Source organism: Anser anser (genome assembly GCF_964211835.1).
Source record: "Anser anser genome assembly, chromosome: 20".
NCBI lineage: Eukaryota > Metazoa > Chordata > Aves > Anseriformes > Anatidae > Anser > Anser anser.
Genome location: NC_139741.1, coordinates 3,463,068 through 3,477,221, shown reverse-complemented (window position 1 = coordinate 3,477,221; position 14,154 = coordinate 3,463,068). Strand labels below are relative to the sequence as shown.

General features: G+C 48.4%; 3 protein-coding genes across 5 annotated transcripts in view; 2 read left to right on the top strand and 1 right to left on the bottom strand.

Annotated features, from left to right (window-relative positions):
• Window positions 1-6,234, top strand: part of CLTC (clathrin heavy chain) — a 31,871-nt gene extending 25,637 nt beyond the window's left edge. The window contains exons 31-33 of one of the 2 annotated variants that reach the window (XM_083806284.1): window positions 565-585; window positions 3,546-3,621; window positions 4,827-6,234. In XM_083806284.1, the coding sequence (XP_083662410.1) occupies window positions 565-585; window positions 3,546-3,621; window positions 4,827-4,951 (222 nt within the window). In that variant the 3' untranslated portion in view covers window positions 4,952-6,234. The remainder of the gene's footprint in view (window positions 1-564; window positions 586-3,545; window positions 3,622-4,826) is intronic. The other variant, XM_083806285.1, reaches the window with a different exon arrangement.
• Window positions 6,235-7,548: 1,314 nt separating this feature from the next.
• On the bottom strand, window positions 7,549-8,512 carry PTRH2 (peptidyl-tRNA hydrolase 2). The gene is made up of 2 exons (XM_083806327.1): window positions 8,381-8,512; window positions 7,549-8,268 (listed from the first exon to the last, which is right to left on the bottom strand). The coding sequence occupies exon 2, from the start codon at window positions 8,195-8,197 to the stop codon at window positions 7,676-7,678; it is 522 nt and encodes a 173-aa protein (XP_083662453.1). The 5' UTR covers window positions 8,198-8,268; window positions 8,381-8,512; the 3' UTR covers window positions 7,549-7,675.
• Window positions 8,465-14,154, top strand: part of VMP1 (vacuole membrane protein 1) — a 67,674-nt gene continuing 61,984 nt past the window's right edge. Inside the window, exon 1 of one of the 2 annotated variants that reach the window (XM_083806311.1) lies at window positions 8,465-8,603. The gene's annotated coding sequence lies outside the window, so the exon portion shown is untranslated. Of the gene's footprint in view, window positions 9,412-14,154 lie in introns of both variants that reach the window. The other variant, XM_083806312.1, reaches the window with a different exon arrangement.

The following is a 14,154-nucleotide window of genomic DNA, read 5'->3' as shown; positions in this document are numbered from 1 at the left end:
GCTGTCACTAGCAAGATTTGCCCTGCCGAAGCTGTTAGAGTATCTTGAAATTAAATGGTGTAAATTCCTTAATGATCAAACCTCCTTGTATGAGAAGTAAAAGTTGAATTCAGTGCTTGAGTCAATGAAGACCATAGTGCCTGTTTGTCTAGGAGACTTGCCTGGCTGTTGCTTCCTGAAGGAAGCTGCTATCCTTAAATGCTGTACTTTGTGGGAGGTGGGGAGCTATCTAAGCAATAGCATTGCTCGTCAGATGTGCCTGATGTACCAAGCTAATCCTAGGCCTCTCCTGGGACTAGTAGTCCTGGAGTAGGATTCTTAAAGATTAAAACACCGTGATTTGCTGAAGGGTTAGGATATAACTGTAGAGTAGCTAATGAAATCAACGCGGTACAACCTAGCAATGAGCAGAGCTGCCTTTCTAAAGCAGATACTTCTGGTGTATCTTTGTTTTCGCTCTCCTGTACCTTAATTATTTCTTCCCTGACACTTTTGTTTCTACCTCTTATATGCTAAATATGGAATTTGATTTTTCTAAGCTGCACCTTCTGAATTCCTTTGCAGGTTGATGCAATAAAGGAAAAGGTGAAAGTTGATTCTTGTTTTCCATCTTTAAGTCTGGAGGACTAAGTCTAAGGATTCTGCATGAGTTTTTTTCTTTCCTACGTTTATTACACTGCTGCTACTGCTTTTTCCCCAAACAATATATCACTAAAGCATATGCAAATTGTTTAACTCTACAAGTAGTTAGTGCAGTAGGACAAAAGTAGATTCATTTGCTACTAATATGCTAGTAGATCCTCAGGAAGGGCATACAGGTGATCAGTTGGATCACAGTCAACCTGGTGTCAAAAGGGTGAAGTGCTACTATTGGACTGCCAAACTGACTGGAGGAATGACCTAGAATAATGAATAATTAAGTCTTGGACTGCTATCTCTCTCTGAACTATAAACCAATATGGCATTTGCTAATGTATTAGAGAATATACAAGTATAGGACTGTGATCCAGTTCCTGATCGCTTGACTGTTACTAATGTGTGCTGACAGTAGACAGAATAGATACTAGCTGCTTCAGAAGAGACTCTTTCTCACTCAGGTGTCCAGTTCTTATGGTGCTAGTCTAATCCACATGGTGTTCTAGCTCACACAGTAACTTAAAACCTCAGTTATTAGACCAAGTCTGTGGTTCCCTTCCCTGTAGTAAGTTTCTTGTAGTTGTGCAAAAAAAAAAAAGACTGCCTTCCAAGCTCCTCAGCTTCATTAAATTTCTCTTGCTACCCCTTAAAAGAAACAACAAAAAGCTCCTCTGAGGCTACTCTGGGTCTTGCCTTTTGCTATGCAATGTTGCCCTTCCTAAGAGCAATTCTAAGGCTTCTGTCCATTTGTTTCCGTACAAATGCCACTCCAGTTCTCCTTAGAACAGAAATCAGCCCTAGTGTGAGTTTTCCATTAATGTGGTTGAGCAAAGGGCAAACTGACAAATGGCTTCAGGACGGACTAAGTGCAAACTGCTTCTTGGTGACAAGATATCTGTAAATACACCACTGGAACTCAAGGCTAACCTGACTAAAATGCGTAGTGTAAGGTCCTTCAGCAGCTAGTAAGTGAGGTAGTAAGAAAGCGTGTGTGTGAAAAAAGGTAATTGAACTGCAGTGTTTGCATAAACTACGCATGTGTAGCAGTCATTGCAATTACATCCCACTACTCCTTAAGCTACAAGGCATTGCTGTGGGCTGCGTGTGGTTTTTTGGGGGGAGCCTGTATGGCAGTCATCTTCAGACCTCACTCCTGCTTCAGTACTTTTGCCTCTTTTTCATGCACACATAACACGGTAACATTGAATGCATGTTACTTTTCTTCTACAGCTTATTGCAGTCCCTGTGGAAAAGCCTTTAAAACAATCTTGTAACAAGTGTGTTAGGGTACCGAACCTGATGACGCTTAAGCAAGTGGTGTGAGAACCATCCTGCAGGCTGGTTACAGACTTGCTCTTGTTATTGAAAATATTTGCTTAATTCTGAGGAGAGGCATCAAAACGGGGTCAAAAATGCATTAAATGTCCTGGGCTGGAGGCTTTCCAAGCGTGTGTAAACCAAATGCCTCTGCTTAGTACCAAACCTGCACATTCTTCTTGGATCTGCATCTCTAAACTTGTGCTTTTGTGTTCAGTGTGTTGCTATTTGAGTCAAAAACAGTATAGTTTTCAGCATGGTGTCTGGAAACGAGTCGTAAAGCATTGGCATACGCTCCTGTGCGCTTTGACAACAGCAAGCCAGATACTGGTGTGAGACGACAAAAAGGCTTGCCACGGAAGCCCAGTCAATGAACGAACTCATAAAGCTCAGGACTTATGCCACTTCATGGATTAATGCCTCTAATTGAGGTTACAAATTAAGAGGTTTATGGAACACATAACATGCAACTAAGGAAGAAGAAAGCTGTTAGTGCTGCTTGCAGGTAACTGCTAATGTAGCACAGTTAATCTGAAAACTCTTCAACTCACGGATGTTGATGTAGCTGTTAAGTAATGCTGACCCTGTGTAAGTACAGGAAACCTACCTTTGAGCTCCTTTATTAAGGACACATGAAATTAAAGACTAATCTGGTTTGTGAGTTGTCTTACTGTTTTACAAAGTAATTGGCGTGGTTGTCTCTGACTTTATTCTAAATCTTATCTCCCAGGTAAAATAGCAATACCTACTTTTTGTGGTTCTAGTTTCAGGGCCTGCCTTAGCCTGTAGTAATGCTGAGTTTCCTTGGATCCGTTCTAGTAGCAAGTGATGCTGCGATACAGAACAAGTTTCTTCTCTTGCCTTTTGTAGGGCTGGGCTAACAGCACATTTCCACTTGCTGTGCAGCAGAGTGAAGCTGGCTAGTCTCGTCCTGTTACTGTGTACTAAGCTTGAACAAGTCGAGTATTTGTGGGTTTAGGCTGACTGCCACACAGTTCTAGAGTGGAAAAAAGCAAGTCTTATACACATGCATTCTCTGCATTTGAACTTAAATTGCATGAGTGAATGGGTTTGGAAAGTGAAATCTTGAGGCTCAAGTGACATGTCGGATGCTATTGCAGTCTGTTCTACGAATACCAACTTCAGATCACTTTGCATCAGTGTTATATTCAGGGAAACTTCTCCAGGTCTGGACGTTACCTTAGTTGCTCCAACACCAAAGGTCTCCAACTGACACCGCTAAAATCGGAGTTTGTGACCTAAGGCTGTTGGTTCGAAGCAGTTGGAGCAACAGTCACTGAGCTTACTGATGCCAAAGTAGCTCTAGTCCAGTATGGGACCTCTCATACAAAGCTTTGGCCTGGAGCGAGCTTTCAATGAAGTTCCACAGATCCCTCAATGAAGGGTGTTTTTCAGGAAATGGACAATCTTGACTGCACCAGTACCAACATTGCTACTTGAATTGATCTTAACTTGTAAATGGTCTCCTTTTCTTGATGGGTGTTAACATACCACTAAGGCTTTTCCACTTCTCTGCCATGAATAAGTACCTCTTCTGGAGTTGTTGTTTTAATTGTTGGTTTCAATTCCAGGTGGATAAACTGGATGCATCAGAGTCTTTGAGAAAGGAAGAGGAGCAAGCTACGGAAACACAACCTATTGTTTATGGTAATATTTTAGTTCGTGCATTGTCAGTAACACATTTATCTTTTAAATCAACACCTCTCTAGATGTGTTTTGGTGGTCCTCCCCCCACCCTGAAATGTTCTTCATATGAAATCAATTCTTAAGGGAATATCTTCTAAAATACTAGATAAAGTACCACTTCGGTGCTGCTGCGAAGATTGTGTGTGGACAGCAGGATTTAAGATTATGCGAGCCTATTAAGGAAACATTTTCTAGAGAAAATAGTGCAGGAGCTGTACTAGAATTGTATTATTTGGATCTTGCTCAATATGCTTTATTTTTATCTTGGGTATTTCCTTCACATTCAGTTATTCCACTGATTTTAGTTAGAAATATGAATTCCATCCAGTGATGAAGGAGCTGATGGTGTATCGCTGGCATCTCTAGTCACACATCCTGAAGCAGTGCAGTAATTGCGGAATATCAGCCATAAAGCTGTAGGGCATGATGTTTCAAGACCTAGCTCTGAGTGCTAATCTGATAAATCATCAGCTCTATGCTGTCTCCTAAGGAAGAAGGAAAAAAAATAAAATATTGTGATGCAGTTGTCTTTATGCTCACTTAGCAATTCAAGCGTATTAAAACTATTGGAAGGCTGAAAGAACTAGCCTGGAACGGATGTCTTAGCCTTACTGCAAGCTGTTGGGCTGTCTTATTTAAAGTCTTGCCTGAAGTAGCTGAAATTCAGACATTTAATACTTATTTCTCTGGAATGAACTACTCCACTGTAGCAAATGTGACTCAAAAACTGCTTTTGTGCTTTAGAACTCTGGGGTCCAGCCTCTGCATCAGGCTCGATGCAGTATGGAAGGAACTCTGGCCTAAAGGAAGCTAAGTTGCTCACAAAATTGGAGCAGGGATTGCTGTTCTAAAGTCAAACTGATGCCGGGACTGTGTGAGCAAAATAGAAAGCTGTTCCTTTCGCTTTCCTTGCTGGATTTCTAAGAAATTAACTTGCCTCTGACTGCAAGAATCCGTTAGTGTACATATGTCATAGAGTGTTTATTTATTTATTTAGTAATAAACTTCCTCTTTCTGAGGCCTTGTGGGGAAGTAGCCATTCTGGCTGCTGAAAACCCTACACCAGGGGAGTTACTGTTAAAGACAAACGACAACGGGGAAGTCGCAGGAATTCTGACGGAGCTCTTGGCACCTAGGAGTAAAGGTGGAACTGTTCTGTCTTCCAGGTCAGCCCCAGCTAATGTTGACAGCAGGACCCAGCGTTGCAGTTCCTCCACAAGCACCTTTTGGCTATGGCTACACTGCACCTCCGTACGGGCAACCGCAGCCTGGCTTTGGGTACAGCATGTAAGGTGCAGCACAAGTCAGTTTGGAGCTAGCATATTTTCTTACTGAAACTCCACCGTCCCTCCCCGCTTTAACTCATACCAGGGAAAAAGCAAGAGTTCTGCCTCGTGTTCTTGTAACCTTTATTTCATGAAGGACTGTTTTTTCTAGCGCAAACTTTGAATCACTTATGTTAAATCTTTTTCACATTCCATGTCATTTAGACTTTACTTTAAAAGGGGAATAGTTTAAACAAGTTTGTTCAAGTGGGCTTTTGCAGGACTGCTTATTACCATTAAGTCTATTGTGAAGATTCTGATTTGCACTCTATAGTGTTAAACTCTAATATTGAATCTTAAGTTCATTGTATGTGAGCAGCTTACAGTATGTACTGTCTATTCTAAATGCATTTAAGTCTCACTGTATATTCGGAGAAAGCTAAAGTGAAGATACTTGTATTTGACCTTGCAAGACCGCTGACAAGAGACAACACTAATCAGCATATCCTACCCTGGTTGGATTGCATAGCTCTAAAAGATTTTAAGATGCGTACAGACAACCTTGCCTGACTTAAAATGAGTAAAAGTTTTTTCCTTAACCTATGCAGGTTTTTCCAGTTATGCATATAGAAAATGCTAGTGTCTTTTTGCTCACTCCATATGTAACAGATGACCTTATGTTGTGCTGTATCCTGTGCTTTTGTGGGACATTCCATTCAGGAACAGAGCACCATGATTCCAATCTGTGTATTTACTAACCCTGCCCTGAGGTTTGTGTATGTTGGATATTGTGGTGTTTTAGATCACTGTTTTGAGTGTACAGAAGAGAGAATTCAAGCATATTGCTGTTCAGTTTTGTTTGTGCAATTTGAAATTACTCAATTTAAAAATAAATTACTGGACTGTGGACATGCTGCATAGTGGTAGCTTCACTTTACTGTCTTCAAAAGGACCTTCAACCTTGAACCAAGTATTACAGTGCTAGTCGGTGGGGGCATAAGAGTGCATACACCTCAAGGGTAGAAGGGGCCATTAGAACAGAAGCAATAGAGACCAGTAGTGGTGTCTTGCGCCGAGGGGACGATACAAGAAAATATGTGATGCTTTTTCTATAGAAAGATTATGCCAGACAGAAGAAAATAGCACTTTTCAAGAGTTGGCTGCGCTGCGGTCAACTACAGCATCTTCGCCCAGATGATACGTTAGGATCGTAGTAGGGTGTGTCAGTTAAATGGAGATTATGTTCTAGGTATGTAAGTTGCCTTAAATATATTTAGCTTCAAATAAAAACGACTTAAATGTTTCTCAATGAATACTGTCATATTTGAGTGCAATGAACGGTACAGCCCTGGCCCTACTTGTGATAGCTCCTGGCTACGAGGCAGAAGCTTCTCCAGCTATCTTCAGCGTCAGGTCGCAGCTCTGAGGCTGAATCCCCTTCCTCCTTGCTCAGCTTGAACTGAGCGATTCTCCCAGTCGAGCGTTTACAGCAGGTCAGTGTGGAAGGGTAGTGGGTATGAAGCTGGGGGGGCTGGGAGCTGCAGGCTAGAGCTGGGATTGTTTATTCCCTGATGAACTGTGCTGCCGAGGGCTGGAGGAGGAAGCACAGAGCTCTCCCAGGCTGTGCCTCTCACCTGTCTCAGTGGGCTCAGACCTTCCCTGGGCTGATAAGAAACTGGCCTAGGAAAGATCTCAATGGGATCCTGAGCGAGAACTCTGCAGAGAACTCCTGACTCAGTGCTCAATAGCAGAACTCTCAAAAAAAACCCACCAATCAGCCTTGCTACAAAACTAAAAGTAACAGAAAATCCACCTAATTAGAAGCACAGGTAACTTGCCTTTTACAGTATTAGAGTTAAAAGGGAGCGCCGTGGGTAGAATCTCTGTGATTTGGGTAGTACGTGAGCCATGATCAGGGCCATCTGACCTTTGCCCAGTAACTTCAGTAATCGATTTCTATAACTGAGTGCTTTCTTAGACCTATGAGAACTTTTTAATCCTCAGTAAAACAGGAATTAAGTTTCTTCCTGTGTGGCAAGCTGTTTATACACATGTGGGTAACTCCCTATGTCAGCCAGATGGGAAACTGGTGTGCTTACATTCTTGTAAATGCAGTAGCTACACAGCCCTGTCCAGAAAGGAGCACGGCTTCCCTTTAGAAGCTTTTATAGCTCTTAAGCACTGAGCTGTACACCCTGTTTAACTTGTTCTGTCTCATACATCTCATACCAGTTACAAGGTGTTGCATCAGTTACCGGATCAGAAACTGCGCTAAGTTAGCCGCAGCTATCCCCTGCTGTATGGGGCAATCTAGCTGCTCTGGCAGCCAGGCTGTTGTGAATTACAAAATCAATCTAAAATATCCTCGTGCAAGGCAACAGTGGAGGGGAACCTTCTATTTTTGGCACAAGACAACCTTCTCTAATGCTTGTATCCAGTCAATAAAGCAGACAAAATGTTAGATCATCAGCTGCACAAGTCTTACAAATGCTTGGTTCCTCCTGCTTAGGGTAGGAAAATTCAGCTCTGCTTCTCCTCTCTACCCAGCTTAGTGTTTTCTTTCCCGCTTTAGCATGTAATACAGAAGCTAGAGAAACTTATAAACAGCATTAAATTTTGCAAGTTTAAGTTTTTTACAAAAAAAAAAGATATTTATTTTTACTGAGAGCATATGGAATCATCCCAACTTCTGGATTTCACCCCTCAGTACTGACGCATACCAACGCGCTGGCGCTTATTTGGGCCCCGGCTCAGAAGAGCTTTAGGTGCCCGGACACTTGATCCACCACATCGGCCGGGCCCGGCCCGATGCCGAGCACCGTCTGGGAGCCGGGGGCGATCTGCGTGCGGCCGGCGTCCCGCACCAGGCTGACGGTGAGGCCCAGGCGCCTGGCCTCGGCCAAGAGCTGGATCAGCGTCTCTTCGTCGGGAGCCCTGAGGACCACCTTGGGCTGCCCGCAGTACTCCCACTGCTTCAGCACCTCGGGCGTCCTCCTCTGCGCCTGCTTGTAGGCCGACACGGCGGCGTGGCAGCACTGCGCCGCCACCTTCCCCTTGCCCATCTTGAGGTCGTTCCGCACCACCAGCACCAGCTTGAACTCCCCGTCCTCCCCGGGCACCGCCGCCTCAGCCCCCGCTCCGCCCAGGGGCTCCGCCGCCGGCCGGGCCCGGGGGTGCCGCAGGAGCCGCCCGCGGAGGCCCCAGCCGAGGCAGAGGCCGCACGCCACGCCCGCCACCAGCCCGAGCAGCCCCGCCTTGCCCAGCTGCTCCATGGCGGCACCGGGCGGCGGCTGCGGGGGGGCGGCCGGGGGCTGCTCGGCCGTGCTGCGGCTCCGGGGGGCGCCTGCAACGAGAGAGAGGGGGAGCGGGACCGTTAGGGCCGGGCCGGGCCCATTAGAACCGTTAGAGCCGTTAAAACCGGGCCCGGCCCCGCCCGTTCCCCCCCCGCCCCTTACCGCCGCCGCCGCCTCCACGCTGCCACCAGGCCTCGCCGTCGCCAGGAAGTGACGCCAGCACGGCGAGGGGCGGGGCCCCGCCGGCCGCGGAGAGCGCCCGAGGGAACAGGGAGCGGGCGGTGCAGTGCGGTACGCAGGAAGTGACGTCAGCGGGCCGGGCGGGCTCCGCCTCCCTACTTCCGGGTTGGCCCGGGCCCAGCGGGAGCAGCCGGGGCGCAGCGCGGTGAGTGCGGGCGGGCGGGCGGGGGCGGGGAGCTCGGGGTCGCTCGGCTCCCCCGGGGCACCTCAGGCCGCTGTGGAGCCGCCCCCGCCGCCCCCAAACCCGCTCCCGGCCGCCGCTCCCCTCCTCAGGCCGGCCCCGGGCCCCGCGGTTTCCATGGCAACAGCCCCCGGGGCCGGCCGCTGAGGGGCTGGGGGCGGCCTGAGGGAGCCGGGGGGCGGCTTCGGGCGGGCCCCAAGGCACCGGGGGGTCCTCGCGGCCCCTCCTGAGGGGAGGGAAGCGGCTGAACGGGGCTGGCGCCCGCGGCTCCGACCGACACCGCCGGGCAGTTACGGAGCGCCCTGAGGCAGCCGGGCGCCGGTTTTGCAGCCCGGGCGTTTGGAGGCGTTTCGGGGACCCGAGGGGAGGGGAGGGGAGCTGCGGGCGTGCGGCGGTGGCGCTGCGGAATCGGGGTTAACCCCTGAGATCCCCCCGAGAAGCTGCACGGCTTCGGTACCGGTCTCTGCTCCTGCCCTCGTTCTCCGTGCTGCCGGAGGCGGTGCCTGCCAACAAGGGGGTGCCCTGCTTTAGTTAGCGCTAAGGATGTGGGCTGAGCGCCCCGAGGTGGGGGGGCTGTGAGGTTATGCCTTTATTCCTCGGAGCGCGCCAAAGGGGCTTCGTAACGTCAGCCTGCTTTTATTTCCACATCACGGGACGGGCTCTTTGTTATTGTTATTTCTCACTGGTAATAGGCGATGGTTATAACGATTGCCTCACCCTGCACTTTCGGATGAGAGTCTGAAATAGCACGTTTGCCGTCGTGCAGTGGGAGGTTAGCGCTGCTTGTTAATTTGAGCTTCTTGCCCTACTTAGCAGGTGAAATCAACGGTGCTGGTGATTTCTGGGGGAAGGAGGGGGCTTGGTAGCTTTGAAGTGGGAAGTGGCAGTGAGAAAGGGGAGGGCACTGGAAGCGGGTGTTGGCGTTCAGCTGGGAAGTCTGCGCTGTTCCCACTTCAAAGAGTCTTTTCCTGGGGCTGTCTTTGAATAGCCTTGGAATCTGTCATAACTGTCTGACTGCGTCCTGTGAATACCTATTGTTAGGATGTTAATGCGTGCTTTGAGACTTCCTTTTATTTCTTACTGAGTTCTGTTTCTAAAACAAACCCAAACCTACTACACTTCAGGAGCAATAGTTAGAGCAGAGCAGGTTTTTTCTGGCAGAGCTGTGAAGAGAAGCCATCACCTTTGGTTAGACCTTTACCTTCAGTGCCATGTGGAGAAGTGTGAGCTGGCTGGACTTTGCCATCCCACGGGAACGAAGGGTGCAGCAGTGAGGCTGTTGCAACACCGAGCATGGGACACGGGACAGCACGTGGCTGGGTTTGGTGTCACGCTGACCTGACAGACCCAGGGGACATTAAGACGTGAGGCAGGCAGCCTCGTGTATTGCTGACTTGTTGAAAAAATGTTCTCCTCTCTGGCAAGGCTCCGAAGTAGCCCCTGTGCTTCACACGGCGTGGGCAGGCCGTTCTTGGTGCGTGGCCGAGGCAGCCGTCGTGTAACCGCGTTGCTTCGAGGCAGAGGCTGCGAATGCCTGTGAAAAGGAGGAAGTCTCAGGAGAATGCTTCGGCCACCGTTCTCCCTGGGACTTGTTAGGTACCTCTGTTCCTTTTGTCTCTGTTGCACTCGATCGGTGCCGCCTCTTCCAGCAGCAGCAGCACCGTGGTTTAACGGCTGGGCTCGCTCGGGCATCTTGCTGCGGGGACGCTGCCCCTCCGGCACCTAGAGCAGAGGATAAGGGCACAGCTCCGAGCAAACTGCCCTCTGCGCCGCTGCTGGAGGAGCTCGAGGTGCTGATTCCTAGGGCTGGGTTCATACTCTTATTTTTCTCACCCTTGGTTCTCTCCTGCTTAAATTTTAGCAGGGCCTTTTTGTGCAGGCTCTGTTGTTTTGTGACAGCTCCTGTGACCTTTCTATCCTCCCTGCTTTTTGGAAGCACGGGGATTCTGCCGATGAGAGCTTGACTGCCACCTTCAGACCCTCTGCCAAGCCGTTAACGTGCATGGATTTCCTTATGGCCCTCTGAAACCGAGGACGTGAAAGACGCTGTGTCAGCTTAGTCACCTGAATATTAAGTTGTTTTATTTTTTCCCGAGCTGCGTTGCCCTCTCTTCAAAGCCCTTCTCTCTGTTGCTACCGTTCTTCCCAAGCGATGGGTTTTGGTAGAGGAGCTGCTCGGGCGTACGCACCGTGCCCTCGCCAGGAGGCAGCGGTCGGTGCTGCGATGGTGCTCCTCGCTGAACCCCTGCTGGAGGGAGGGCGTGAAGCACGCGAGGAGCGTTGTGGCGCTGCCTGATTCAAGACATGGATATAGCTGAGCTGGAAGCTTGAGAAACTGAAGGTAGCAGGGCAGCCCAGCACTAGGGAGGGCTCTCGTGATGCCCTCACAGCGGCGTGTGCCACCCTCAGAAAGCCGCTTTCTGGGTATTGCAGCAGCCTGGCAAGCTCTGTCCCCGTTAGAGGAGATGCCTCGTTCCCTAGGCTGCCAACTGCCCCCTAGGCCTGCTGCCGCCCGCCTGCATGAGGAGCAAGGAGCTCAGACCCGGCCTGTGCCCTGCCCTGCGGCACGGTGTGCTGTGCTGGCCATGCTCACGTTCCCAGTTCTGTAGTTTTCTTTTTTATTTAAGGAGTTTCTTTGAGCTTTCCGCAAGAGCTCGCAGCGAAGACCTGGGCAACCTGAATTTTGTCTTTGCTGCCGCCTTCATGCCTTTCCACCCATGCGTTGTGTGATGACTTTATTATACTAACTGATTCTAGTGCTGGATCTACACAGACAACCGTCAGTGTTTGTGGTTCACTTGAGAAGATTCACTGGAGAACAGTTCGATATACGCAGCCTTATCAGCAGAATCACAACTTCTCTTAACCCCAGAAGAAAAAGCGTGGCATCCCTGAAGCTCGTGTGACAACATCAGTCTGTGCTTTCCGAAGAGATGTCCCAAAATCTTTTTGGAAAAACAGAAATTTTAACTCTAAATTGTAAGATGACTTTTTTCGAAACTTCATCTGGTTAGGAGTTGGAAAATAGGTCGGGTGCACAGAGGCATAACCCACAAAATGGAAACCTGTAGTCTTTAACTGAATTAGTTGTCCTGTCCGTTGAGGGATTAAACTACTTTAGTTAGAAAAACATTTTTAGGATGGGAATAAATGCACTCATATGAAAGTAGCCCGTAATAGCTACGTCTGTAGAGATTTCGAATGTCTTTCAGATGTGTCCTAATTTATTTTAATTGAATGCTTCCCCTGAGTCTTAAGGGACTGGAAAAATAAAGCAGGTACTTTTTATATTTTCCGTGGCTTTAGGAAAGTTATTAACCTTCAAGTCAGGGACCCTGGCAGTCCTGTATCACGTGATGAGCAGTGTTACCTTGCTCTGTAGGGACAGAAGGTTTGGAAGAGCGCTCACTTTGGTCTTGAGTGCCTACAAAGCTAAGGACGTAGTTGTCTGTTCCGCTGGCTTTGAATACAGAAGAGGCAGTGAAGAGTGGCGCGGTTTTACGGAGCTGCAGGGGTACGTAACGTTTCACTTCAGGACTGGTCTCGTCCTTTATCTAAATGTGTTCTTGCGCAGGCAGTCGCTGGGCTCTGAAGGAGAGTGCTCCCAAAACCTTTACTCGGCTGAGGAGCGGTGAGCTTACTCCCTGTGTAAATCGTTGAGCATCCGATCTCTGAAACAAAACCGTGTTGCAGGTGTGTAAAGCTGTCTGGCTTAGTGCGGCTAGTTACACCTGTGAGGGTCTACCTTTTGTTCTCCTTATTGTAACTGAAGAACAGCGACCCAACGCGGGGAGCTCCAGCAGCCTCCCCAGGACTTCGGAAAGAAGAGACTTTTGTCCTTTTCTTTGGTTACCGAGTGCAGAAGTTGCAGTGTGCGATGTTCCCGTGTCCTAACGGCTCGTTACACTTTGTTCACTTAGGCTGCGAAGTGCCAGTCGCAGTCGTGATCAGCCCTTTTTGTTGGTCCATTTACGTTTTGACTGGCAATAATTGTCTTTTTGTACTTAGTGTTATGGATTGCACTGAAGCTGAATAATGGCTTGTGGGCTGTTTGTTCAGCCCTACAAAGAACTTCTTGTCTGAGCGCAGCTCTAGCAGATGATCTAAGCGACTCTGATACAAAAACTGTTCAAAGTTGTTTTCCTCGCTCTTTTAATAGTTTATTTGGATGTTTGCTGGTAACTACTCAGTGGACTTGGGAATTTCTTTTTAGATGTAGGCTGTGGGTCTGTCTTAGGGTTCATAAGACACGGGGGGGCTGTTTGACAGCTGGCATTTAATTTTCTTTGAGCTCTCACAGATTTGGCGTAGACTTGAGGATGTGCACACGGTTACTGAAGGGTAACTCCGTTTTGGCTCCCTTTCCTGCTCCAGTCCACTTCCACGTGGAGACACCAGTGCAGGACTGGTGGTTCGGATAGATGTCAAACGGATCAGGGAGCTAACTTCCTGGCTGCACACCCTCCTGTTCCTTACGCTAGGATGCTTTAAGTACAATTAGGCTTTGGTAAACGGAAAAGTTCTTTCTGAAACCAGCAGGCGGTTGGTTTCTGAGTCACAGCCCTGCCAGACTTGCCATGCGATAGGTCCCAGATCTCCCTGAGCCATCTCTGTTCTTAAATCTGAGTTCTCAGAGCGCTTCTGCAGGGTGGTTGAACTTTGGGGCCTTCTTAACAAGTACGCGCCCTACACGAGTGTGCAGGGGGGTTATTTATCTTTGTAAACACTGATTTGTGTACTCGAGGTAGTGTTATGCAAAGGTAATCCCAGACTGATGCCTTCCCGAGCAGGCAGGGTAAAACTGGCTCTGCTAGCTGAGGTTGCGAAAGCCGTGATACGCGTGTCGATACGTGGGCATCGATGCATCGGGAACCCCAGAGGCCGCTGGCTCTGAGTGCCAGGAAGGCCTTTAATGGGTTGCGGTGGAAGGCAGCTCATGGGCAAGGAGGGGTTGTGCGCAGCCGAGACGTGAGCATCGGCCACGGACAGCACTTTGCATCACCCCGAATTAACTTCCTTGAAATGTAGTTCAGCTAGGTGCAGAGAACAAACCACTCGACACTTCAATCTTGAAGGCTAAATCTAGGAAAAAAAAGAAAGGAAGAAAAGATGAATTTCAAAATTAGGAGCGTGTGACTTCCACTGACATTTTAAAATAGGTGTTTACACCAACAAAATGTGACCAGCGTTCCCTAAACCAGAAGGGATTTTTTTTTGTGTGGCTTGGTGTAGATTAGCTTCCTAGGAAAACTTGTAACTGCGGGTGCCCAATTTCAATTTTCCTTTTCACAAATTGATCTTTGTGTGATCTTTGATAAATGTGTGTGCCTGATACACGTGTATCAATTTATAGGGGAAATGTGTGTAAATATTTTTATGCGCATAAAAATAAACCCACCGGTGGCAAGTGCAATCACTAGAAACAGAACGCTCCACCATTTTCAGGGCCTTACTGTCCGGCAGAAATTAGGAGGTGGCGAAAGGTTCGGTCCTTATATCGCGGTAGTGACTGGCC

Excerpts from the sequence above, each read along its gene's own strand:
- PTRH2 (XM_083806327.1), bottom strand. The coding sequence starts at position 8,197 with ATGGAGCAGCTGGGCAAGGCGGGGCTGCTCGGGCTGGTGGCGGGCGTG.